At 48.5% G+C, this 25,507-nt stretch overlaps 1 protein-coding gene across 1 annotated transcript in view; it reads left to right on the top strand.

Annotated features, from left to right (window-relative positions):
- MAP4K4 (mitogen-activated protein kinase kinase kinase kinase 4) overlaps positions 1 to 25,507 on the top strand; it is a 180,378-nt gene that overhangs the window by 98,509 nt on the left and 56,362 nt on the right. The window contains 4 exon segments of the mRNA XM_036262518.1: positions 16,595 to 16,720; positions 17,939 to 18,049; positions 21,993 to 22,083; positions 23,506 to 23,636. Of these exon segments, the coding sequence (XP_036118411.1) occupies positions 16,595 to 16,720; positions 17,939 to 18,049; positions 21,993 to 22,083; positions 23,506 to 23,636 (459 nt within the window).

Here is a 25,507-nt window from a genome sequence, read left to right as displayed (position 1 = left end):
CTGACGCTCCCTCTCATGGCGTGTAGTCACACGTGCAGTACACTCCCACCTCTGACGCTCCCTCTCATGGCGTGTAGTCACACCTGCAGTACACTCCCCCCTCTGACGCTCCCTCTCACGGCGTGTAGTCACACCTGCAGTACACTCCCCCCTCTGACGTTCCCTCTCACGGCGTGTAGTTACACCTGCAGTACACTCCCCCCTCTGGCACTCCCTTTCACTGTGTAGTCACACCTACAGTACACTCCCACCTCAGCTTGTTGGCAGTATCTGTGGTCTTGTGTTCATGGAGTCTTCTTCTGTCCCTGTGCTCTTTGGGCAGTTGGCCCTTAGCTTGTAAAATCCTGCAGAAATGGCCAGTTTTAGTAATTTCATAGTACTATGTGACTAAAAGCACTTTTTTTATTATTTTTTCTTTTAGTGTGAGGGAGAGAGGAAGAGAGAGAGAAACATCGACGTGAAAGGGACACATCGAGTGGCTGCCACCCACACAACCTAACAAGGGCCAGGGACAAACTGCAACTGAAGTACATGCCCTTAGTGGGAACCGAACCCGGGTCTCTCTGGACCGCAGGCTGACGCTCTAACCACTGAGCAAAACCGGCCAGGACAAAAGCACTTTCAGTAGCTTTTTATGTTTATTGTTCCAGTTGGCCCACACGATCTTGAGAGGTGGGCACTAATCACCACTGTGCATAATGATTACCTCGTCAGTATATTTTCCTTGACAAGTGCTCCTTAAATGACAAGGTATTTGTCATCATCTTTATTACTTTAACTCATCTGAGTATAAAGAAGCGAGAGAAAGGAAGCAGCAGCTTGAGGCCCCTTGCAGGTCCTGTGCTTGGGACACATCTCTGATAGGCTATTTCTGCTGGGACTTGACTGTGGTCTCCTCAGCTGCTCAGGGGAGGGGCTCAGGCCCATGTTTACTTGTCGTTTCAGCACACATTTCTTCACTCTGGACAGGCGCTGCCAGCCTGTCTCTAAGCTGCACTGGACATCATGTCTGTGGGGGGACACAGCCTAGGGGCTTCCATGTCTGCTCAGCTGCACCGACCCCAGAACGCTGGTCCAGGGAAGTTCCCTTCTCCTGCAGCTCTGTGAACGTGACCTGGGGTGTAATAGAATAGCGCCAGTATACTTACTGTGTAGAGGACAGGCTGCTCAAGAGCCCAAGGTGGTTTTCTGTGCAGACCTGAAGACCTCAGTGAAGTAAAAGTATCATCTCATTGAGAGAGTACCTGTAAATCACAGTCCAGTGCCAATGGATATGTGCTAATTCTCTTCGTTCTTAGTTTATCAAATGTTGTTTTAGTATAACAGGTAGCAAAACAGCCATGAAGACTTTGTGCAAACCATCTGAGTGCACAGTTCAGTTCTGATCTCACGAGGGTGACAGCATCTGAGATGCACCTCTGTACATTCTCAAGGGGAGGTGTGGGGAAGATTTCATGGGACCACTGTGGGTTTTTCCTTTATATGGATATTTAATGTGTATGCATTAACTTAATTATATTAATGTCACATGAATTTTATACATACTCTAATTTATGTACACACTGCAGTCATTTAAGTACTCTAGCTTTGGCACTTGTGGGGAACTTCTCTCTGGATCAATACTTGTTTTTATAATATCTGAAAACGTTCAAAATAGTATTTAAAAACACAAAGGTCTCCAGAATTTGATACTTATTATATTTCTAAGGTTTTAAGACTTTCCCCAAGTAATTATGGATGTCATTCTCTTCAGTTAAAATTAACCGCTGAGGGGATCTTTGCTCTGAATAGCAAGCACCAAATTAACCATTTATTTACTCTGGACCCCTAACTCAAGAGGCATTTCTATTTCTTTCTTTTGAAGTTTTCCTTGTAAGGATTGTAAGCCTTAGAGAACCTTACATTTTAAACCCAGTTTCCCCTGTTCTGTATCTTAGCTTAGAAAAACCAGTCAATCCAACGAATTCCACAGGCGAGGCTGCAGTGCTCAGGTGCGCCAGCGATCAGCCCCCACCTCAGTGTTCACGAGGAAGGCTAGCTGTCGGATGTGTGGAGTGTGCAGACATTCACGCACTGGGAGGAGCACCTTGTGGATCCTGGCGAGGTTCCTGGTTTACACAGAGCCTGGCAGGAAAAGAGGGGATGTTGATTTCTCTTACAGATTTGCTGTTTACTTAGCCTGGGCTCTGAAGATGTGAAAGTAGTGTCACTGGCCTGGGCGTGTTCTTGCTTCGCGCCGCAGTGTGTCCCCCCGTCTGGGTTTCTCTGTGCTGCTCTTCTGCCCCAGCTCTGCGAGGTCTGCCTGTGTACCTGGGAGCTCCCTGGTCATCCTTGGACAGCAGGTTGTCTCTGGCCACCCATGTCCACGTCCCACCCTACTCCCTTGCCATTGGCCACACGATGTCTGGTGGAAGTGGGCGGACTGAGTGCATGTTCCAGTGGGTAGGTAGACAAGGGCATGGTTCTTGCTCAAAGGCAAGGAAAAGGGACAGCAACTTCCTGGCCTTCATTTTTGGGTCACGGCAGATGGTAGAGTTGGTGGTTTGGTGGAGGTGGATGAATTGGTCAGTTTCCAACATAGTAGTGTCCTTTGTGCTTAAGAGTTTGAGTTGGAGAATGACCTTTCAGGGTCGTCACTGGAGAAATAGTTTATTTGAACTTGTAACTAACTGGTTTGCATTTTGCATTTTGGTCTCTCTCAATCTGTTGCCTCTTGGAGGTGGAGATTCTATTTGCGGGAGTTAACTTGTATGTCTGTCCTGATGGTGCTGATTTATTTTCCTTTGTTCCTTTTTCCTCTCCTCTCCTGCAGAAATCCAACCCCTCATCCTTTGAGGGTAGTCTGTGGTAGTTTGTGGTTCTTTTTCACTAAGGGATTCAGTTTAGAACAAGCACTTTGAGGTGGCCAGCCTGACCCAGAGGCGCCACCCAGACTCCCTGAGTGTACGGAGGCCTTCAGAGTGCAGGGAGCACTGTTTTTCTTTGGGGAGTATCCCTGTCTGTTGCCCTCCTGAGAGGGTGCTGCCAGTCCTCCGGCCTGCAGATGGCTCCCCAGAGCCTGCTGCAGCTCTTCACAGTGCGAGCACACGGGCACACCTGCAGAAGGGGGAGAGGGACTAAGGGACATAATCCTGAATGAGCTTTTTTAGACCAAAATGACTTAGGACAGTTTTGTGAAATTGTATGTAGTAGACTGCCCTAAAGTTCTTTGTAAGTGATTGCGTGTGACTTACCTCTTCAGAATTTGTGGAAACTTTATTCTTGTTTGCCTGTTTATTTATTTTTTTAAATTATTTTTATTAAATTATTTTTACCCCATTGACACTCTCCCTCCGCCCCCCTCCACCCCCAGCATTGTTGTCCATGTCCATGCATATAAGTTCTGTGGTTTATCTCTTCCCTCCCCCCCCACCCCTCTTCTGAGCTTTGTCAGTCTGTACCCTACCTCTGTGTCTCTGGGTCTGTTTTGTTCATCAGTTTGTTTTGTTCATTATATTCCACAAATAAGTGAGATCATGTGATATTTGTCTTTCTCTGCTTGGCTTGTTTCACTTAGGATAATACTTTCCAGGTCCCTCCATGTCATCTCAAAGGATAAGAGATCTTTCTTTCTTACAGCTGCATAGTACTCCATTGTGTATATGTACCACAGCTTTTGCCTGTTTAAATTGTATTATGTCAATCCTGTTATTGCCTTCTGCTCTGAAATTAAAAGATTTCTTTTCTGGAAAACACTGTTAATTCCAGCATGCAGTTAAATTTGTACTTTAAACAGTAATCCTGTATCTCTTTTAAAGTCACATTCATAACAAAGTTATTTTTGATGAACTGCACGCAGCTCTGGGCGTTGGCAGGAGCAGGCGCTGGGTTCCACCTCTTCGGAGCTGACGCCTGGTGGAGGGGCGTGGCCGCGGGAGGGCAGAGTCCGCACAGCTGCAGCCCACAATGAGTCCCGTGTTGCTAGTGGATCACACAGGAAAGGTGCTCGGGTGTCAGTTCCTTCCAGTCTTTTGGTGTCTCACGGTTTCTGGAGAGGAGCCCCTGCAGTGCAGCACGTGCCCTGTGCCGGAGAGAAGGCAGCAGCGCGTAGCTCAGCGCGACTGCTCCCCTGCCTCGCGTGGCCGACTGCCCGCATGCTGGTAGGCAGGCACGAAGCAGGTTCCGGACCGTCAGGTGGCTGGCTGTTGGTCTGACTGACCGCTGGGAGCCTTGCGTGGCCTCGAGCCAGTAACAGGTGAGTCTGTGAAACCTGGCAGCGTGCGCTGTCCACACCTGTCCACCTGCCTGCTTCTGAGGGCGCGTGGTGTCAGACTGCATGGGCCGAGGTTGCCCGGTCTGGGTGCACACGCTGCTTCGGGAGCTCTGTGTGCAGAACTGTATCTCATGCTCGTTTACAGAGCAGAAGATGAGTGTGGCTTTTCTTTGCACCACCTTGGTGAGAAATGATCACAGATTTCAGAAGCTATGAGACAGGGCGGGGCGGTCCTCACAGGTGTGCTGTATCCCAGTGTGAGTGGGCGTGGAGGGTGCTGCCAAGTGAGTGTTGTCACCGAAAACCGCATGGACGGAGTCAGGAATGTCGTCTTGGTTCTGTTTTCTTTTGTACCTGAAGATAGAAGGGACTCGGTCACTGTCTTCTTGACACTGTCTTTCTGAATCACATCTAGGGAAGCCACCTTCGGACAAGCGGAGCTGACTACAGCTTCGGACGCGGCCTCCAGGACGTCTGTAGGGCTGTGAAGTAGGGTTAGTGGTGACTCGGTTGTGTTTCTGTGATCTGGCAGGACAGGCCAGAGGCAGTGTTGATTATGGTTTGACACCATCACATTTAAAAGACAGTTAAACAATAGAACATCTTCACTTTTCTCTCAGTGACTGTTGCTTGATTTCTACTTTTTCCTTTTGTCACTCACCTACTGTATTGCCTCATGAAATAGCCAGATAATATAAGCAGGAGTTAGGCAGCTTGGAGGAGGAGGAGGAGGGAGGCGGGAAGAGTGAAAGATGAAGGTAACCGAGGAGACACCAAACATCCTTGCTTGGCCACTAGTACCTCAAGAATTGGAGAATCAAAAAAATTTTAAAAAAAAGCCCTGGCCGATTTGGCTCAGTGGTTGGAGCATCGGCCTGTGGACCAGGTTCAGTTTCCGCTAGGGGCACGTACCAAAAAAAAAAAAAAAAGAAATGGAGAATCACTGCACCCTATGAATACTGGCTCTCCGACGGCCTCCACCCCAGGCTCCCCCTTCCTCCCCAGCTCTTTTCTAGCTGTGGTCTTTACAGCAGTTACTTGCTTTATTTTGGCAATTTTTATACTTTAAAAAAAAATTCTCACCCAAGGATGTTTCCACCAATTTTTAGAGAGAAAGACAACATTGACCAGTTGCCTCCTGCACACACTCCAACCAGGGATTGACCCTGCAACCTAGGTTTGTGCCCTGATGGGGAATCGAACCCGCACGGCCAGGGCAGCCATGTTTCTTTAATCCTCACCTGAGGGCACTTCTTTGTTTATCATTAGATTGTGGGGGGGCATTGATGTGAGGGAGACACATTGACTGGTTTCCTCCCGCGCAACCCTGACCAGGGCTGGGGATGCACCGCAACTGAAGTACGTGCCCTTGACCGGAATCGAACCCACAACTCATTGGTCAATGGGCCGACGCTCTAACCGCTGAGCCAGACAGCGAGGGCAAGGGCAGCAATTTTTATACTTTTGGTTTAGGCATGACCTCTCACAGCTTGCTTATAGCAACTGAGATTAAACAATTATTTTAATCTTATCAAAAGCAGGGTGGTGCCCACATTAATTTTGTTCAGATTTTCCCTGTGGTGATTTGCATTTTTTAAAAGTTAGGATTATATCTTTTTAGTTACAGAAAAGTGGGAACAGATGATCTGTATGGTGTGTGGGGGTTTACTTTTCCACTCTGCTTGAGAAGTTGGAACATCTGGAAATCTAAGTCATTGCTTTCTAAATGCACTGATTTTACGGAACATATAAAACAAATTGAGTCTCATATTTCTTCATGGGCAGATGCCTAGGAGGCACAATGGTTATTGGTTTGTTTTTGTCTGCTAATTTTGCATCACTTGTGTTAGTTCTGGGTTTCTTTCAGGTGACACCCCACACCTCCCCGTGTGTATTTGTTCCTGCTTCTTTGCATGCCTGGTAGTTTTTAATTGGATGCTAGACTTTATAATATTCTTTTTTTATTTTTTTTTATTTTTAATCCTCACCTGAGGACATTTTCCCATTTTTTGTTCAGATAGAGTGGGAGCGAGAGAGGGAGAGAGAGAGAAACATTGACGTGAAAGGGACACATCGAGTGGCTGCCACCTGCACGGCCCAACCAGGGCCGGGGACAAACTGCAACCGAGGTACATGCCCTTAGTGGGAACCGAACCCGGGTCTCTCTGGACCGCAGTCCAATGCTCTAACCGCTGAGCCAAACCGGCCAGGGCGATATTTTATATTCTTATAATATTCTTGAGCTTTGTTCTGGGATGCATTTAGTTATTTGGAAACTGATCGTTTTAAAGGTTGGTTTGCTGGGATTAGATCAACATTTAGTCTAGGATTGATTTTTGTCCCACAGTTGAGCTTGAATGCTTTACCCAGCTTCCTGAGAATGATGAGTTTTTTGTCTAGTCAGTGATAGCAGGCACTATTACCTGGCCTTGTGAGCACTGGGTGCCACCCCCCTCCCAGTGCCCTTGGGGGTTCTCTTCCTGACCTCTGATAGTGTCCTAGCGAGGATGTGCTGAGCAGGGTTCTGCTGCATACTCCAGGGGATCTCAGAGCTCATCCTCTGGTCTTCTGTCTTACAAACTCTAGCAGCCATGGACTTCACAGCCTCTTAGCTCTGTCTTTTCAACTCAGAATCCCATGAGCTCTGACTGGGTTTCCTATCCCTTCGCTGCAACTGGAACCTCTCTCAAGGCAGCAGGCCATTGTAGGGTTTTGCTCATGTTTACTCATCCGTCAGTGCCTATGTTCAGTGTTGTAGACTTTTTTATATGTTTTGTCTAATTTTAGTTGTTCAGGTGGGAGGATGAATCTGGTCTTTGCCAGGAACAGACGTTCCCTTTGTTCTTTTCAGTTGAAGACTTTTATAGAGCCAGCCCTTGTCTGACTCACCATGTCTGATAGGGGAGCAGGAGCTCTGTACATGAGAGCACACAGGTGGGTCCAATATGAAATGCAGAGACGTGTATTGCTACGTCAGAGCTGTTGCCAGTCTCTCCTTGGGCCTGTTGGTGGAGCTTTGAGTAAGACTATTCAGCATGCACCATATTCTTCTCCTGCTTGCACTGTGGGGAAGCTCATGGGCTTTGCCCCTGGCTTAGGGAAGAGTATTAGTGGACTGGGGCGAGTCTCTTCAAGGTATTCTGGCAAATCAGGAAGTTAAGACAGCATGATGGGTGATCTTGGGCCCCATTTACCTTCTGCTTTGTTCCAGGAAAGACCTAAGTGTGTAAATTTCTGATTCAAGAAGTTATGGGTCTGGGTTGGTACCATTAGAGCAAAGGAAAAACCAAGGTCAGCGCTCTCTGGTGCCACTGACCCGGCAGAAGGCAGATTAACCGGTAAGGTTCTAGTTCTTCAAGGTCTATCAACCCCCTAGTGAGCATTGGAGGAAGCAGCCGAGCAGGGCGATTGACTGTGACTCTAGAAAAGCAAGGAGGGGTGGGGGTGAGGACACCGTGGACCACGTGATTTGCCAGAAGGAAACTCATTTTGAATTTTTTATGGAGCTAACTCTATCCTAAACTATTCTCTTAACTACCCCCTCCGAAATAAAATGTCAATTGAAGAAAATTAGGTAGATTAAAGAAGAAAATATCTATAATCCAGAGATAATTTTTGGTAACATTTCTTCTTTTTCTTTCTGCAGACTCATTAAAACATGTGTACTTAATGTGTTTACACACTTGTGTTGTGAGTGGCGGAGTGTTGATGTCAAGAACATACTGTTTTGTAATCTGAGCATTTGGGATTACTGCTCCCTTTTGGTCTAATAATATAATTACAAGTTTGATTATGTGGGGGACGAAAATATTTTTCCTTCTACCCTTCTAGGTGTTTGACCAGGTTCCCTGTAACAACAGATTAGCAAGAGGAAAAACAAACAAGTTTGTTTATTAACATGTATATCTTATATATACATGAGAACCTTCACAAGAAAAATGATAACTCAAAGAAGTAGTAAAACCCAAATGCTTTTATACTTGTGAACAGAGGCAATTGTGGGAAAGTAAAACATAAGGGGAGGCTAAAGGAAGATAAGAGTCATTTTATCAGGGTTTGCTCGTACAGAATTCTCTTGACCTCAACACCCTGTCTCTAGTGATTAGATTTTTTTCCCAACTGGTACAGGGCGGACATCTTTCAAATGGGAGTTTTATGTCTTGCTTTCCAGGGGAGGCCAGAGTGCCTTTTTTGTACCTGCTGTTTTTCAGGTGCTTTTATTTCAAAATAATGCTTATGTCAAAGAAGCATAGTTTGGGTCGACATGTTCTGATTTCCTTCGATTAGTAATCAAGTGTTTAGTGAAGGATTTGATTTTGGTCACACTGGACCTTACCTGGTAGATTTGTTTTCCATTTCAACCAGGATCTAGGTTTCAGGTCCTGCTTTTGATTACCGTACTCTAGGGTCCCCAGTAGCAGGTACTCTAGGGTCCCAGTAGCAGACCTCAGAGATAGTGTGGGTTCGGTGCCAGATCACCACAGTACAGTGAATGGAATATCACAGGAAAGCAAGTTTTAGAAATGTTTTGGTTTCCTGCTACATGTAAAAGTTATGTTTACATTAAATTGTAAGTTTAAGTGTGCAATAGCATTATGTCTAAAAAGAACAAAGTATATTGCCCTGGCCAGTGTGGCTTAGTTGGTTGAGCGTCTTCCCAAGCACCAAGAGGTTGCAGGTTTGGTTCCTGGTTAGGGCACATGCTCAGGTTGCAGGCTCCATCCCCAGTATGGGGTGTTGTGCAGGAGGCAGATGATTGATGTTTCTCTCTCCCTCTCCCTCTCAAAAAAATCAATGAAAACATTTTTTAAAAGTATATACCTTAATTTAAAAATACTTTATTGCTACTTTGGGTGGTGGGTAGGCACACAATGCAGTATACAGATCATGTATCATAGAAATGTACACCTGAAATCTATATGACCTGAACCAGTATCACCTCAATAAATATAATTTAAAAATAGGAATAAATAAATAAATACCTTTTTGCTGAAGAATGTGACCATCATCGGGGCCTCAGTGCATCGCAGTCTTTGCTGGTGGAGGACCTGCCTCAATGCTGATGGCTGCTGACTGCTCTAGGCGGTGGTGTTTGAAGGTCGGGTGGCTTTGGCAACTTCTTAAAAGAAGACCGCAATCACGTTTGTTGCACTGACGGACTTCACCAATGCTTGCTCTGCAGCAGGTGGTCTGTTTGACAGCATCTGTCCGCAGTACCGCTGCTTGCAGAGCTGCAGTCGGTCCTCAGCCAGCACTGCTCTAGGCTCCGTGCGGACGCTCAGGGCCTGGCCGGCACCGTCTTCACCACTGCTCTAGGCTCCGTGCGGACGCTCAGGGCCTGGCCGGCACCGTCTTCACCACTGCTCTAGGCTCCGTGCGGACGCTCAGGGCCTGGCCGGCACCGTCTTCACCACTGCTCTAGGCTCCGTGCGGACGCTCAGGGCCTGGCCGGCACCGTCTTCACCACTGCTCTAGGCTCCGTGCGGACGCTCAGGGCCTGGCCGGCACCGTCTTCACCACTGCTCTAGGCTCCGTGCGGACGCTCAGGGCCTGGCCGGCACCGTCTTCACCACTGCTCTAGGCTCCGTGAGGACGCTCAGGGCCTGGCCGGCACCGTCTTCACCACTGCTCTAGGCTCCGCGCGGACGCTCAGGGCCTGGCCGGCACCGTCTTCACCACTGCTCTAGGCTCCGCGCGGACGCTCAGGGCCTGGCCGGCACCGTCTTCACCACTGCTCTAGGCTCCGCGCGGACGCTCAGGGCCTGGCCGGCACCGTCTTCACCACTGCTCTAGGCTCCGCGCGGACGCTCAGGGCCTGGCCGGCACCGTCTTCACCACTGCTCTAGGCTCCGCGCGGACGCTCAGGGCCTGGCCGGCACCGTCTTCACCACTGCTCTAGGCTCCGCGCGGACGCTCAGGGCCTGGCCGGCACCGTCTTCACCACTGCTCTAGGCTCCGTGAGGACGCTCAGGGCCTGGCCGGCACCGTCTTCACCACTGCTCTAGGCTCCGTGAGGACGCTCAGGGCCTGGCCGGCACCGTCTTCACCACTGCTCTAGGCTCCGTGAGGACGCTCAGTGCTTTGCTGTCACAGCATCTGCACAGGATGGGTGCCGTTGGAAGAGAGGGCTCTGGGGCTCCCGTGAGAAGCGCTCCTCGTCCAGGGAAGGCCTGTTGAGTCTGCAGCAGGGTCCCGCCTGCGGCTGCTGCTCCTGCTGTCCCTCTGCTGGCCACTGCTGCGCACTGAGCCCCTCCGAGGCCCATGAGGCTGGAATCAGTACGTTCCAGCTCCTGTTAACCTTGGTATATTGACCTCATGAATCATGATGGTTTCTAATGGCACCTAGAATGGTGATTCTTTTCGAGAAGGATTTTAGTTTACTTTGCTCCAACCCATCAGCAGAATCACTGTGGGTGGCAGCTGTAGCCTTACAAAGTGTATTTCTGAGTTGAGGGCTTTGGAATCCCAGAAGTTCATTGATTCAGTAGCATAACTCGAGAACATGTCTTTCTGTCTAAAAGGGTTCAAAATAGTGTTTTTTCTTGAGCAAGATGTCATGAACATCTGATTTTCATTTCAGCTATGTTAATTATGTAATTTTTCTCTTGGGTTTTTGTTCTGATACTGACTAATCCTGGGACACTGGGGCTGATTGAAGGGCAGGCCATTTTTTCCTGGGACGAGGTCCTGTACTCTTCATTTTGTTCTAAGCCCCTTCCTACATAGTTCTGTTCACTTTTGCTTCAATTTCCAGGGAATTCAGGTTGTATAACTTTATATGTGTCTCTCTGAGTAAGACATTTAATTTTGGTCAATTCAGTGTGGTGTGATGAATAATAATCTCAGGTGCAGCTGGGATTTGCTAGGTGAAAGGTGGTCTCATTTGTCTACAAGTTCGTGGTCACACAGAAAGGGTTTGGTAGTGGTTAACGAAAACAAGCTTACAAACTGCTTTTTAAAAACAGATATTTTCACTTCAAATGTGTATTCATATATACATCTTGGTGGTGAAATCTGCCAGAGATATGTGCATGTCTCATTCACCAGGCCAGCTAGCTAGAAGGCATGACAGATGCCACCCCTGCATTGTGTCCAGCTGTTCACGTGCTGCCCTCGGGAGAGGGCGGGGAGCAGGTCAGCAGGACGGTGCCCAGTCCTGTTGGATTCTTCTCGTCGGCTTTCCTGAAGTCTGCCTGCCTCTGTTCGTGGAGCTGCTGCCTCAGTGGGAGGAGGGGCAGTTAGGAAACCATAATAGGCATTGCCGTGTGCTGCGTGGTGGGGTGGGCAGGGCTTGTCATGTGCCTCCTTTGTAGACCCACAGCCTTCTTTGAAAATGACCACTGTTCTGATGTCCCCTCCCCCATTCCCTGGCAGCCCAGGAGGCCACAGAGAGTGCTGGCCTAGTCCCGCCCCGCCGGAGACAAAGACCTTCTGTGAGGCTGCACTTCCGCTGGTTGGTGTCCAAATGCTAATTGGCATCAAAGCATGAAGTAGGCCGGCAGCTGCCTCATCACCGGAGAAGACCAGGAGGGAGCCCCTCCTTTCTTTCCAGAAAGGCTCATCTCTCTCAAATTACCTTCAGTTTTTGTTGTTGTTACTAATCCTCACCCAAGGGAAGGGAGGGAGGGGGAGAGAGAGAGAGAGAGGGGAAACATCTATGTGAGAGAGACACATTGATTGGTTGCCTCCCATACGCTCCCTGACCAGGGCTGAGGATTGAACCTGCACCCCAGGTACATGCCCTTGACCAGAAAGCAAACCAGCAGCCCTTTGGTCCTCAGGCTGCCGCTCTAACCAGTGACCACCATGAGCCAGGGCTTTTTCCATTTGTTTATGAGTGTGGCCTCCTAGGCAGGGGAATGAAGAGCAGAGTCACTTGGACTCTTAGAAGTTCAGTTCTGGCCACCCTGAGTCTGCTTTCTGTTGTACCTTCTGAGGCAAAACCAGGTGGTGGTGGTGTGTGTATCTATTTAAGTGTTGGATTGAGACCACCACACTTCTTAAATTTTTTTAATCCTTACCCGAGGATATATTTTTCTATTTATCTTCAGATAGAGTGAGAGGGAGAGAGAGAGGAAAGGGTAGAGAGGGAGAGAGAGAGAAACATCAGCATGAGAGGGACACATCAACTGGTTGCCTTCCACACGACCCCGACCAGGGCTGGGGGCAAACCACAACCCAGGTATGTGCCCTTGACCAGAATCGAACCCGGGACTCATTGGTCCGTGGGCCGACACTCTGACTGCTGGCCAGGGCAAGAACACCACACTTGTTTTTAACTGATGGTTACAGGAGGTTTGAACTTGGAAGGTGGTTCTTTATTACTCTCCTCTAAGATCACATAAAACACTGTATTGATAAGCATTGGTCGTGATCAGGATTCCAGCTCAGAGCTTGTGCAGGTCCTGCATCTCTGCTGCTTTCTCTCCAAGGCGGGCTCTGGTCAGTAAATGGCAGTCAGGTGCTGAGTGCCTCTGTGTGTCCGATGGCAGCAGTCTGTTCGGTCACCACAGAAGCAAGAGCAGGAGAGCCGGGAAGTCTGGACCCATTGCTCAGCGCTCTGGACGTGTCTGCCAGCTGCAGCGGCTCGGCCGGCGGGCCGGCGGTGTGCGGACAGGCCTGCCAGTGTGCACGTTCAGTTTCACACCAGTGGGCAGTGCTGAGTTAAGTGTGAGACTTTTATCTCTATAACACGTATAAGGATTCTAACTTGGTGGACTCCGAGACAAGCGAGAAGAAATACCGGAACTAGTCAGCAACGCCTTGTCCTTCATTGCTCAGGAAGCGACGCGGCCTTTGCTTTGGGAGGGAGTGAAGCCTGCTGGCAGAGCGTCGCGGGCAGCAGTGGCCCTTGGGGCAGTGCAGCCAGGGTGGGGAGCGGGCGGAGGGCAGCGATGACCCATAGAGCCGAGGCTGTCAGTCCAGGAGAGGCTCTGAACTTCAGGAGTGATCCGCTGCTCTGACCACAAGACACAGCTGTAGCCGGAGTTTCCACGCCCTCCGCTCTGACTCACCATCGTTCTTTTGTTCTGTATCGTCTTTGTACTGGATCCCGGTAGGTGTAGTGTGAAAGAAACAACGAGCAGACCTTCAGCCCGCAGCCCCGTGTCGGGAGCGCGGGAGGTCTGACCTTGCGGCCCTTTCTGCTGCGAGCATGTTCGTGGCCGAAGGCATGGCTGCGTGTGTCAGACATCTGTCCGTCCTGACAGGCCCCCCACTGCCCCGGGCTGCCCAGGAGCCCACAGGCACAGCTGGGGGCCACCCGTGGTGGCTCGGAAGGGCGCAGACTTCGTGTGCCCGCAGGTTGAGGTCACGGTCACCGTCACACACTGCCCGTGAGTGAGTGTGTGGAAAGAGCAGAGGACAAAGCTTTGGATGAACTGGGCTTTCTGGTTCTATCTGGGGCCTGCTTCCTTGTGCCTTATGTTAATAAACATGTCCACCTTTATGTTTTAGTATAAAGTTCCTTGGAAGAACGGTTCCACACTGAAGGGTGTTATTCTTTAACCCTAGCCAGGCTAAACCCAGGTTTCATTGGGGTTGACATAGTTATTCAGCATCACATTGGAATCAATTGTTCCTTCAAACACGGCCACTTTGGAATCATAGATGAAACAATGTTTGCACGTGTACAGAGCTCGCCCGCGTTATTGCAGATGTGCAGATGTACTTGGCCACATGACTCAGCTTTTACGTGCAGCCATCACCTCGAAAGTCAGACAGCTATGCTCACCAAAGATGCTTCTGTGTTCTGGCCCGTGGAGCCCTGGCTCAGGCCAGGACCAGCCTGGACGCCTGCGTTTGAGAGTCACTGTTCTGAGGTGGTGATGTCTATCATGTGTTCGGTTTCTAACGCAGCAGTGTACACAGGATGTTAGTTTAAAAGATAATTTTGTTTGTTTTTATTTGGTCTTGTCATTAATATTTGATTAACGATGTTGCGGCTTTTATCTTAAAGAACAATATTTGCAAACCAAACTTATTTGTGGTCTGTGAGTCCTTGTGAGGGCCTCACAGAGGGCACAGGGAGGGCACATGGAGCTGCTAGGCTGTTACAGTAGGTTTCTTCATTGTGTGTGTGCGCGCGTTTTCTGCCCTCCTCCGTCCTGGTGATTGGCCTTCTTCATTCCTGCGCTCTGTGTGTGCGTGTGCGTGTGTGTGTGTGTGTGTGTGTGTGCGCGTTCTGCCCTCCTCCGTCCTGGTGATTGGCCTTCTTCATTCCTGCGCTCTGTGTGTGCGTGTGCGTGTGTGTGTGTGTGTGTGCGCGCGCGCGTTCTGCCCTCCTCCGTCCTGGTGATTGGCCTTCTTCATTCCTGCGCTCTGTGTGTGCGTGTGCGTGTGTGTGTGTGTGTGTGTGTGTGCGCGTTCTGCCCTCCTCCGTCCTGGTGATTGGCCTTCTTCATTCCTGCGCTCTGTGTGTGCGTGTGCGTGTGTGTGTGTGTGTGTGTGTGCGCACGCGCGTTCTGCCCTCCTCCGTCCTGGTGATTGGCCTTCTTCATTCCTGCGCTCTGTGTGTGCGTGTGCGTGTGTGTGTGTGTGTGTGTGTGCGCGTTCTGCCCTCCTCCGTCCTGGTGATTGGCCTTCTTCATTCCTGCGCTCTGTGTGTGCGTGTGCGTGTGTGTGTGTGCGCGCGTTCTGCCCTCCTCCTTCCTGGTGATTGGCCTTCTTCATTCCTGCGCTCTGTGTGTGCGTGTGCGTGTGCGTGTGCGCGCGTGTGTGTGTGTGTGTGTGTGTGTGTGCGTTCTGCCCTCCTCCGTCCTGGTGATTGGCCTTCTTCATTCCTGCGCTCTGTGTGTGCGTGTGCGTGTGCGTGTGTGCGTGTGCGCGTGTGTGTGTGTGTGTGTTCTGCCCTCCTCCGTCCTGGTGATTGGCCTTCTTCATTCCTGCGCTCTGTGTGTGCGTGTGCGCGCGCGTGTGCGCGCGCGTGTGTGTGCGTTCTGCCCTCCTCCGTCCTGGTGATTGGCCTTCTTCATTCCTGCGCTCTGTGTGTGCGTGTGCGTGTGCGTGTGCGCGTGTGTGTGTGTGCGTTCTGCCCTCCTCCATCCTGGTGATTGGCCTTCTTCATTCCTGCGCTCTGTGTGTGCGTGTGCGTGTGCGTGTGCGCGTGTGTGTGTGTGTGTGTGTGTGTGTGCGTTCTGCCCTCCTCCATCCTGGTGATTGGCCTTCTTCATTCCTGCGCTCTGTGCGTGTGTGTGTGCATGTGTGTGTGTGTGTGTGTGTGCGCGTTCTGCCCTCCTCCGTCCTGGTGATCGGCCTTCATTCCTGCGCTCTGTGCGTGTGAGCGCACGCTCCTGTCCAGGGCTGCTCTCTGTGGCACACAGGCACCGAGACTGCTCAGAAACCCCAAGTCTTGGAAGAACACCACTAGTAAGTGGGATGTGTCAGTGCAGAAGAATAAGGGCATTTGAGGGAACCAGTCATCATTTCAACTTCAAAATATATGGAGTCAAGGGAATCAAGTTATCAGATTTTTTTCAAGGATCTTTTTATTTTTCTTCTAACTGACCAAGGTTGAGTTTCTCTTTCCTTCAACTTCTCTCTGCTTTCCCATGTCCAGTCTGCTTTCCCCTCGTTCTGCTGCCCCCTGTGCCTGTCTGCGCAAAGGGCAGGGTGCCGGCCAGGGTGTGTGTGAGGAAGGCAGAGACCGCGCCCCTGCGCTCACAGGGCGGCTTGTTCTGGTCTCTCAGACTTGTGCCGTCCTCTTTGTCCTTCATGTCTCCTCTGGTCTTCTCATATCAACTCTGCTTTTCTTCTCTGTGCATCTTGTTTTAAAATAAAGCAAGAGGCTGGGGATGAATCAAGTCTAGAAAACCTACTGTTTCGTTACCGGGGCTCACTGGACCCTCCCTGCTGTTCCGGGTGTTGGAGTCTCAGCAGGCCTGCTGCTCCGTGCTGCCCTCTGCCCTGGGCCTCGCCAGGCAGAGCTGGTGCCGGTGGGCAGAGTGAGCTGCTCTGCCTCCGTGTCGGGCGGGGGTGTTCCCCAGTGCACTCTAGAAAATAGATAGCCTTTTTTAGTAATTAGTTGAAATAGTATGAGTCAATTCTCTTTTTTGCTCCCATTTTTACAGATGAGCAAATTGAGGTCCAAAGAGGTCGAGTAAATTGCCTGAGGTTCACATAGTTCGAGCAGGAGCTGGGGCGCAGGGCCCTCGCTGCTCCTGTATCCGTCTGTGCCTCCCACACGTACACATTTCTTGCATGGCCTGTAGTCACATTTTAAAGTCCCCAGTTCTTGGCATGAGGATAAGTGAATGGACTGGAACCTTTGTGACTGCCCATGGGGGGAGGGGCAGTAGAACAAGCACATCCTTCAGAAGCCACGTTTTATTTCATTTTTTTAAGGATGAAGAGGAAGAAATCAAACTGGAGATAAATATGCTGAAGAAGTATTCTCATCATAGAAATATTGCAACATATTATGGTGCTTTCATTAAAAAGAGCCCCCCAGGACATGACGACCAGCTCTGGGTAGGCACCTGCTTCCTCAGCCTCTGGGGTTCCTCTTGGGTTGTATCGAAAGGACATTGGGGACCTTCCAGGAGAAGGGGACAGAAAAGCAAAGAATAGGGCGTGTCTGGCATCTTTCTTGGCCGACTTGGTGGACATTGTACTGATGTTCATTTTGATGCTGATTTCTCTTTGCCTGGAAAAGAGTTAAATTTGTGTTTCAGGAATAAAATGACGTGTTTTAAAAGGAATGCAACCGAAGAGCAAGGAAATTAGGAGCTTAAAAATAAAAGCAAAAGAACAATAAAAACTATTTATGGAAGCTCCACTGAATGCATCTTCTCTGCACCGGGAAGCGAGAGACAGACCTCAAGGAAACCAGCTGTGTCAGGAGTTTTAATAACAGTGGCGATAATAGTTAATTAAAAACAAGAGATTCCAGGGAAGTTTCTGGCTTTGACACATTTGCACTTATCTCTTATCGACACATTTATATTCAAGATGATGAAATTGAGATAGTGTCAGAAATATGGTCATCACATTCATTATACCAAAGGTTCTGGACTTAGAAAGCAGGAAGATAAATTAATACTTTTTTAAGTTTTTTAAAAAGCCATTGTGGAAAATTTGCAAAATTAAGAAAATACAAGGAAAACAGTTGCTTCCACTGCCATAGCCCAGATGCCCCCAGTCAACACTTCGGTTCCATTCGGTTGATTTTTCCAGGTTCTTTAAAAATACTCTTCTGTTCATGTTGTTCAAACATGTACATGTGGTATATAGTGTAGTTTTAAAAACTATATATTATTTAAAAATAGCATTTATCTTTTGTTTTAAGCCCAGTCAATGAGAATCATAATAGTTTGAATCTGGCAAATGAGAAACAGTGTTAGGGAGTATTTGTATTAGATTTCTGGTAATTGGGCACTAATTAAGAGCAGAATGGCCCTCAGTGCCCCTGTGCTTAGGAGAGAGAAGAACGCCACCCTGGGGAATGTGCTGCAGAATGTCAGAGCTCGCGACCTCTTGCACCAAATGTGCTTGGGTAACCAATGGGATGGCAGCGCGCCCTCGGCAATCTGAGTGCTTCCAGAAGGGCCCCGTGCTGGATCCTAGGACCTGTAGGACGGGCAGAGGGAGGTCAGGTGCGCCTTCCCGACTTCTCTGGGTGTGTGCTGATGTCCGTGAGGCTTCGCCCCTGTGGGGCAAGTGGGTCACGGTGTGTTTTCTGCCCTGCAGCTTGTTATGGAGTTCTGTGGAGCGGGGTCCATCACGGACCTGGTGAAGAATACCAAAGGGAACACGCTCAAAGAAGACTGGATAGCTTACATCTCCAGGGAGATCCTAAGGGTAAGACCCGGTGCCCACGTGGGTTGTGTCTCGTTTCCATTTTCTTTGCACAGAGCATTTCCTCGCATTAGTTATAACTGGATGGGTTCATCTTTATTGACAACCAAGGGCTCTGTTTGCTGGCTGGCTTTGATGGTTCAAGCTACATTTGATCTAAAGAATCCAATTATTTTGTAAAGTATCTTAAGAAAGTAGATTTCAACAAAACTTGTCTGTATTTCCCTGAATTCACCTCCAGGTGTTAAGAAGAAAGTCCTAGTGAGGAGAAGAGAAATGACCGCTGTCACTGTCAGTGCTGTCCCTGCGCCTGAGCCTCTGCTCGCTCTCAGCGGTGCTGGGCGCTGTGTTCAGTCGGCCCGCGTGTATGAGAGAAAGGTCTAGTGTTGATGCTGTTTGTAGCCAGTCAGAAGGTTGGCTTATGATTTCAGTGTGTTTCTGAATGACTATCACAGTGTCTCCTAAGGGACTCCTCTCCGGGGCAGAGCTGTCCCGACAGTGGGCAGAGGTCTCGCTGTCCACACTGGCAAAGGGCCTGTGGGTTGCCCCGCCCTCTCGGTCAGCCAGCACCGCTTTTCTCTCACTCACCCTGTGTTGCACACTTAAACGCCTCGTTTGGATTTCATTTACCCCTACGTTTAAAAAATAAAGACTATAGAGTTAAGCCGGAATCTAATTGTTATGCTTTTCTTACTAATTAAAAAAATGTTACTTTAGCCCAGCTGGTCTGGCTCGGTCTGGCTCAGTGGGTTGAGCGCATCCTGTGGACTGAGGTCCCGGTGACTCTAGTCAGGGCACATGCCCGGGTTGCAGGCTCGCTCCCCAGTAGGGGTTGTGTAAGGAGGCAGTCAGTTAATGTTTCTCTCTCATATCAGTGTTTCTATCTCTTTCCTTTCATATCTTTCTAAAAAAAAAATCAATAAAAACATTTTTTTTAAAGTTACTTTTTCATTTGTAGGTAAATTTACCCCCATTTTATATTTAAGTTTCATACGGGCCTGGAAGTTGAGAGTGCAGAATTCATAGACAGGTTTAATTCCTTCTCGCTTAGATGTTTCACACAGCCCTTGACAATAGGAAATCCCCTAAGAGAGCTGGTTGCGGGGTGAGATGGGAGAACCACCTGTTTATAACCAGATTCACATTTTACTGTTAAAACATCGGGGTTCTATCTCTTATGGTGATTACCGGGAGCAGAGTCTGAAAGTGGGAAAGAAGTACCCCTGCACTGCCGGACGGACTCAGTGACGCTCTGGTGTGTTTGCCCCTGGCCACTGACACCGTTGGCTGGGTGGGCAGGGGGAGAGCCCCGACTAAGCTTGTGTGTGCCGGAGGTGACCAGAGGGGTATGAGCCTCTGCCACGGACCACTATACACCCTTGGTGAAGTGCTCAACTTTTAGGACTTACTTTCTTCCTCTGCAAAATACAGATAACAAGCCTATGAAGGGAGTACCTTTATTAGGAGAATTAAATGAGTTAGTGTATAAGAACCATTTTATGTAACATGTGGGTACATAGCAAATTCTCGTGAATATGAGTTATTATCATTCTGTTAAAAGCACACACAGGCACCTTTCCTCCATGTCATCCCAGTGTAGGGATTCTCAAACAGAGAACTCACTTTTAGTATAAATGTCCAAAGCACCAAATATATTTCAAATACAGTTCATCAAAGACAGTTTGCAGGCGTCTGTATGTGCAGGCAGGTGTGTCACCTGTGTGCGCACTGTGTTAGCTCTTTCATTGCCATTGGTCTCAGACAGCATTTAAAAGCAGCCCAGGTTGTTTGAGGCCCCTGCTCAACAAATACCGTAGCTTCATGAACACCCTTTTGAGATGCTGCACCTAGTGAGCCTGTGAAAACCAGGGCTCTCTTCACCAGGAATGGGACAAAAGTCTCAGTGAACTTAAAAAAGAAAAAGAAAAAAACACCCCCCAAAAGAGTCAGGGCATGAAAAGCTGGTGTGTGTTTATCATGAAGGGATTACTAAGAACCTGCTCTGTAAGAAGGCAGCATATCGGGAGGGGTGCTCTCGGGAAGGAAGGCAGCACCTCAGGCAGCTGACGGGCTCCTGGTGGCAGGACGTGCCCTCGCTCCTCCCCGCGTGTTACATGCAGCTGCGGGAGTACTGAGCCCTCGGGGGGCCCTGGGTGTGTGCAGAATCTCTCGGGCCGGCCCACTGAAACTCTTGGGACCAGAAGGGTTGCCACAGCTCCAGCACGTTCCCTCCAGCCTCTTCCACGGTCGGTCTACACGGCAGTCACATGCACTGTGGTAGAAACGAGTATTTTTTAGGGAGTGTGGGCACTCACAGCCTTTCGTAACCCATACTGAAGGACAGCCTTCAACTGCTCCTTCCCTGTTCTCTGTTCATGAATGAGAATGTCACAGGAAAACTGTTCCCTAGTTTTGAAACATGGATTCATTCTGGCTAGAATGTCTACCTCGGTGTGTTTGGACTTGTCATTTCTGCTCAGAAAGAATAACTGGGGCTCCGCTTTTGGCATGGGAGCCGTTGAGCCCACATCGCGTCCCTTCTGGGAACCTCACACAAGAAAGTGTCTCCGCTGTTCAGAGCAGGGGCTCGGCGTGGGCAGTGGGAGAGCTGCAGGCCACACCTTCAGCAGCACGGTGCGCCCCACCTCGCGGCAGCACCGGGCAGGACACGTTTCCTACAGATGTTGCTCATGAGGACCGAGTGCACCGGCCGCGTTTGTCTGAGAACACTTGGTGCTATAAAAGTGTAGGAAGGGGGTTTGTGAAAGTTAGAGAATAATGAGCGGAAGTTATAAAAGTAGGAAATGTGAAAGAATTAGGGAAGCTCTTCTTTTGCAGTCATAGTTTATGATGCTGAAAGGAGGGCTGTCTTCCTAGCTGTCACACCGGGTCACACACGTCACTCGTGCCTTGCCCCAGGCAGAGCTTCCGGTCCAACCCTCCCTGTCCCGAGTGGGGGAGGAGCAAGCAGGCCCGTCCGGTTCATTCTGTTCCACAGGGCACTAGAGAAGGGTGGTCTGGAACCCCTGTGCTGGAAAATGAGTGATCTAGAACAGCTGCTATATTTCATTCAGAGCTATAAAGTCATGATAACAATAAACTTCACACAAAAAATTAACAGGAAAATCAGACCCTTATGTTTAATCTGCCCTTTTTGAATTGAGCCTTTGCAGAGTGAATAGGTTGTTTATATCTAAAGGAGGCAGGCTCTTCATTTGGCTTCTGTAGCTAAAGATGGGACAAGTAACTGAGTTGTGAGAATGGTGCATTTTTATCTTTTAGACCATATTTAGATGCAAAATATGGTTGTGTTCTTACTCCCCCTCTCATAAGAGACCTGCTCTTGGGCTTTCTTCCAGATACAAGGTCATCACACAGCGTGGTGTGCCCACTCGGGTTTATCTCTTTGGGAAGAAGTACTTGAACATAAAGCTCTTTTGGCAGCGGAATTATATGCACTTGGGCAGGGTGGGACGGTGGCAGTTACTTTGTCACTGTGCGGGGAACCAGGCGTGTTTGGGCCGGCATTAAGCCCCACCCCCACCCTTTACTTTCCCTGGGGATGTGTCCAGTTCAAATATACCACAGGGCTGTCCACCCAAAAGATAGATGCAGAGCATGGGCAAGAAACCACCCTGTACACAAATAGCACAAATTATAGCAGAGAAAATCCAGATGGTAATCTACAGTGTGTCTTCCAGGGGCAGATAGAAAGGGGTGGTGTGTCTCCCAGGGGACCTAACCCACTGCAGTTGGAGGGTGGGCACTTCTTTGTCTGTGTAGTGTGATGGGTGATGTATTCCTGGAAGTGCACTAAGATTGGATTGTAGGTTCTAAATATGGTTCGCAGAACCTTTTGGCCCACACATGCACTGTGTCACAGGGTGTGTTCCTGGTCGTTGGCTCACTGATGGAGCACTAAGTCCAGGTCTGTCTTCCTGTGCAGGGGCTGGCCCACCTTCACATCCACCACGTGATCCACCGGGACATCAAGGGCCAGAACGTGCTGCTGACAGAGAACGCGGAGGTGAAGCTTGGTAGGTGCCACCGTGCTGCAGGCCCCGTGCTGGTGCCCAGCTCAGACCAGCAGCACTCCCGGCCCACTGCCTGCAGCCAGGACTGTCTGCTGCCCACATCTTCTGTCTCCGCTCTATTTAAACAGGGGGATGGCGCTTATTGCTGAGCCTGGCTCTCCCTCCCTTCCTGTGTGCCTCTCCCCTCTGCTCTGTTCTCCATGTAGGCGATGGACTAGTGTCTAAATTGGAGTGTGTCATTTTCCTGCGTAAAGCCCTTTAGTGGCTTTCTGTTTTACTTTGAGTAAAATCCACTTTTCTTACCATGGCTCATAAAAAGCCATGGCCCCTCCTACTTTTAAACCTCATTTTTTGATGACCCTCACTTCTCTCTTCTTCCTCAGTCACTAATTTTAACTTCCTTATAATGTACCTCAGGACCTCCCACACCCCCCTCCCCGCTTCACAGCTGCGGCGTTTCCTCACCCCACAGGCCTCCCTGACCCTCTGGTCTGTGCTGGGTCGCACTGCTTGTTTCTTCTACAGTAATGAGCACAATTTATCATTATTAAGCTATTTGTTTGCTCATATTTCAGACTCCTTCATGAGAATGTAAGTGCTGGGGGTGCAGTGAGCTGGTTTATTTGCCAGCGTATTCTTATCCAGCCCCTAGCACAGTGCCTTGTGTGTAGTAGGTGCTCAGTGAACATGTGTGTGGCTGGTGGAGCTCAGAGTGTCATCCTAGAGATGGTGTTATAATGCTGCTTTTATATTTCCAGCTTCCCTTATCTGGATCTGAACTTTTTCTCATCCCATTTTTATATAATGCTTCTATCAGATTTCTAAACAGAATTAACATTAAGTTTTCTTCCACTAAGGCATCACAGACAAACTCTTTATACTAAGAAGGATCTAGTCCACCTTTAAAAAGCACCTCAGCAGGTGCTTGGTGAGGGGCTGTGCTCTCAGCTGCGGTAACAGCACTGCCTGCCTGACCCCCAAGTGTGTCACGGGAGCGTGCCCCGGAGAGCTGGCCAGGTGGGTTCTGAGGATGGCCCGCAGACCGGAGGTGCATCTGTGACCCGCGAGTGATCCTGGCCTCCGGAGGTGACCAGTCCAGGCTTCACAGTAGTTTCCCAGCTGGGAGAGGGTCTTGGTTCTGCTTGGGCAAGTTGCCCCCTGTTGCGTTGGTTACCTTGAGGAAGTCACGTGTCCATGAAGTGTTACTGCTTCAGTTTACTCTGAAGAGACCTCTTCCTCACTTCTCTTGATACATTTTTTTTTAAATTTGTTTAGGTCTTTTAAAAACAGTTAATGAATTCTTTATCACAGATGTCTCTCCTTTTCCCCCTTTGACCTCACCCCTACCTTTACTGCACTCTTTTTTTCTTGATCCTGTATTTTACTTGTTTGCTGGGTTTTACTTTCCCATTCTTTCTCTTCCAGTCGATTTCGGGGTGAGTGCTCAGCTGGACAGGACCGTGGGGAGGAGAAATACATTCATTGGCACTCCCTACTGGATGGCTCCTGAGGTCATCGCCTGCGACGAGAACCCAGATGCCACCTATGACTACAGAGTAAGAGGCACCTGCCACCCGAGGGAGGGGCTCTGCTCACAGACACTGCACCTGCAGTGTTGAGAGGCTGTCTTCCTGCTGAGGAGTGGACTGTTTTCAGGGGGTCTGGGTCATGAGCAAATTAAAAGATCTGCCCTGTTTGCTGTCCTCCTCATCTTGAAGAATGTATTCTAATCAGGTACTTGTTTTTATAAAATACTGTCTGAATATATTGCAGTAGCTTGAAATTTCAGAGTATTGTTAAAGAGCTTTACTGCTTTGATTTGGTATGTGAATATATTTACATTATTAGAGTGACCTCTAGGGACTTACATCAGTAATGCACTTTTTTGATCCTAATGTAGAACCCATATTTGATTATCAGACTCAGGTTGCATGTTAACCCAAACGTTTAAAGTTCCTTTGCCTTATTAAATGAGTCAGAGTGGTTAATGTACCTGTTAATGATATTCAAAATTGAGTTCATATCATAACACTGTCCAGTGTACTGCAGTATTTATTATAAATACCCAATTAACAAAACTCAGTTCAAGCCTATGGTGCAGAGGAATTTTATTTTATTTTCTATTTTATTTATTTATTTAATTTTTTTTTAATCCTCACCTGAGGATATTTTTCCATTGATTTTTAGAGAGAATGGAAGGGTGGTGAGGGAAGAGTGAGAGAGAGAGAGAGAGAGAGAGAGAGAGAGAGAGAGAGAGAGGAGAGAGAGAGAGAAACATTGATGTGATAGAGACACATGGATTGGTTGCCTCCCATACAACCCTGACTGGGACTGGGGTTCGAACCTGCAACCCAGGTACATGCCTTTGACCAGGAATTGAACCCAAGACCCTTCAGTTTGTGGGCCAATGCTCTAACCACTCTGCCAAACCGGCCAGGGCTATTTTATTTTTTATTTGCTGAAGTATTTTAAAATAGATTCTAGACTTTATGACTTTTTACTCTGTAATACATCATCTGTATCTCCAAAATTTGCAAACATTTTCAAACATACCCAAAATATCGTCATACACAGGTAAATTAAAAATAATTTTTAAATATAAAATTTGTAGTCAGACCCTACATTTAAATAAGATCGCCTCAGCAGAGAGGTACAGTTCCTGGTGCATCACACCAGGGGGCGTGGAGCGCCTGCTGTCCTGCTGCTGCTGAGGCTAGTCAAGGGGTTGAGCTGGTGCACCCCCCCTTCCATATTTGGAGTATAAAAACTCCGTGAAAACAAGGAGAAATCTGTGGGCCTTTCCTGATCTTGTAATCAAACATATGTGTTTGAACTCTAAATAATTACAGGTTCTTTGAAAACCCTTAAACTGAACAGCTCTAAGTGATTCCTGTGTTAGGAAATAGCGTATAAACAGAAGAATGCTAATGATAGCAGTTACCCACTGTCTACTGTAAAAACTCCTGTTTGGACTTATGAAACTGGCTGATAAACCTTTATTCATTCATCACGAGCCACAATCCCAAGACACAGGTGGATAACACAGACAGAAATGCTTTTTCTTATGGAACATATATTTGAGTGAGGAATAGAGTTAAGACTCAACTTTTAAAACTAAGAAAAGATTCCGCTCATAGAAAGGCACTTGGCTTAGTGCCCACTCCTCACCAAGTCTGAGAGCAGGGTAACAGGATTCAGCATTGTAACTCAAATTAGTGAGCGGGGGTAGATTCCATCAACAGCTGTGGGCCTCTCATGAGGGGAGCCCTCCAGCTTTTAAACTTTTAACATCTTTAAGTTTGAGATGTTAACATAAAACATAAAAATAAACATATTGGGGCCAGGCGTTTGAATTATTGAATGCTTATGAAGAAATGAAGAAATACAGAAAACAGAAGAATATCAGAGCAAGTAGAAAGAAGCTCCC

Source organism: Molossus molossus, unplaced genomic scaffold (assembly GCF_014108415.1).
Source record: "Molossus molossus isolate mMolMol1 unplaced genomic scaffold, mMolMol1.p scaffold_m16_p_15, whole genome shotgun sequence".
Taxonomy (NCBI): Eukaryota; Metazoa; Chordata; class Mammalia; order Chiroptera; family Molossidae; genus Molossus; species Molossus molossus.
The sequence above is the reverse complement of the archived record's forward strand: the minus strand, read 5'-3'. Positions and strand labels throughout refer to the sequence as shown.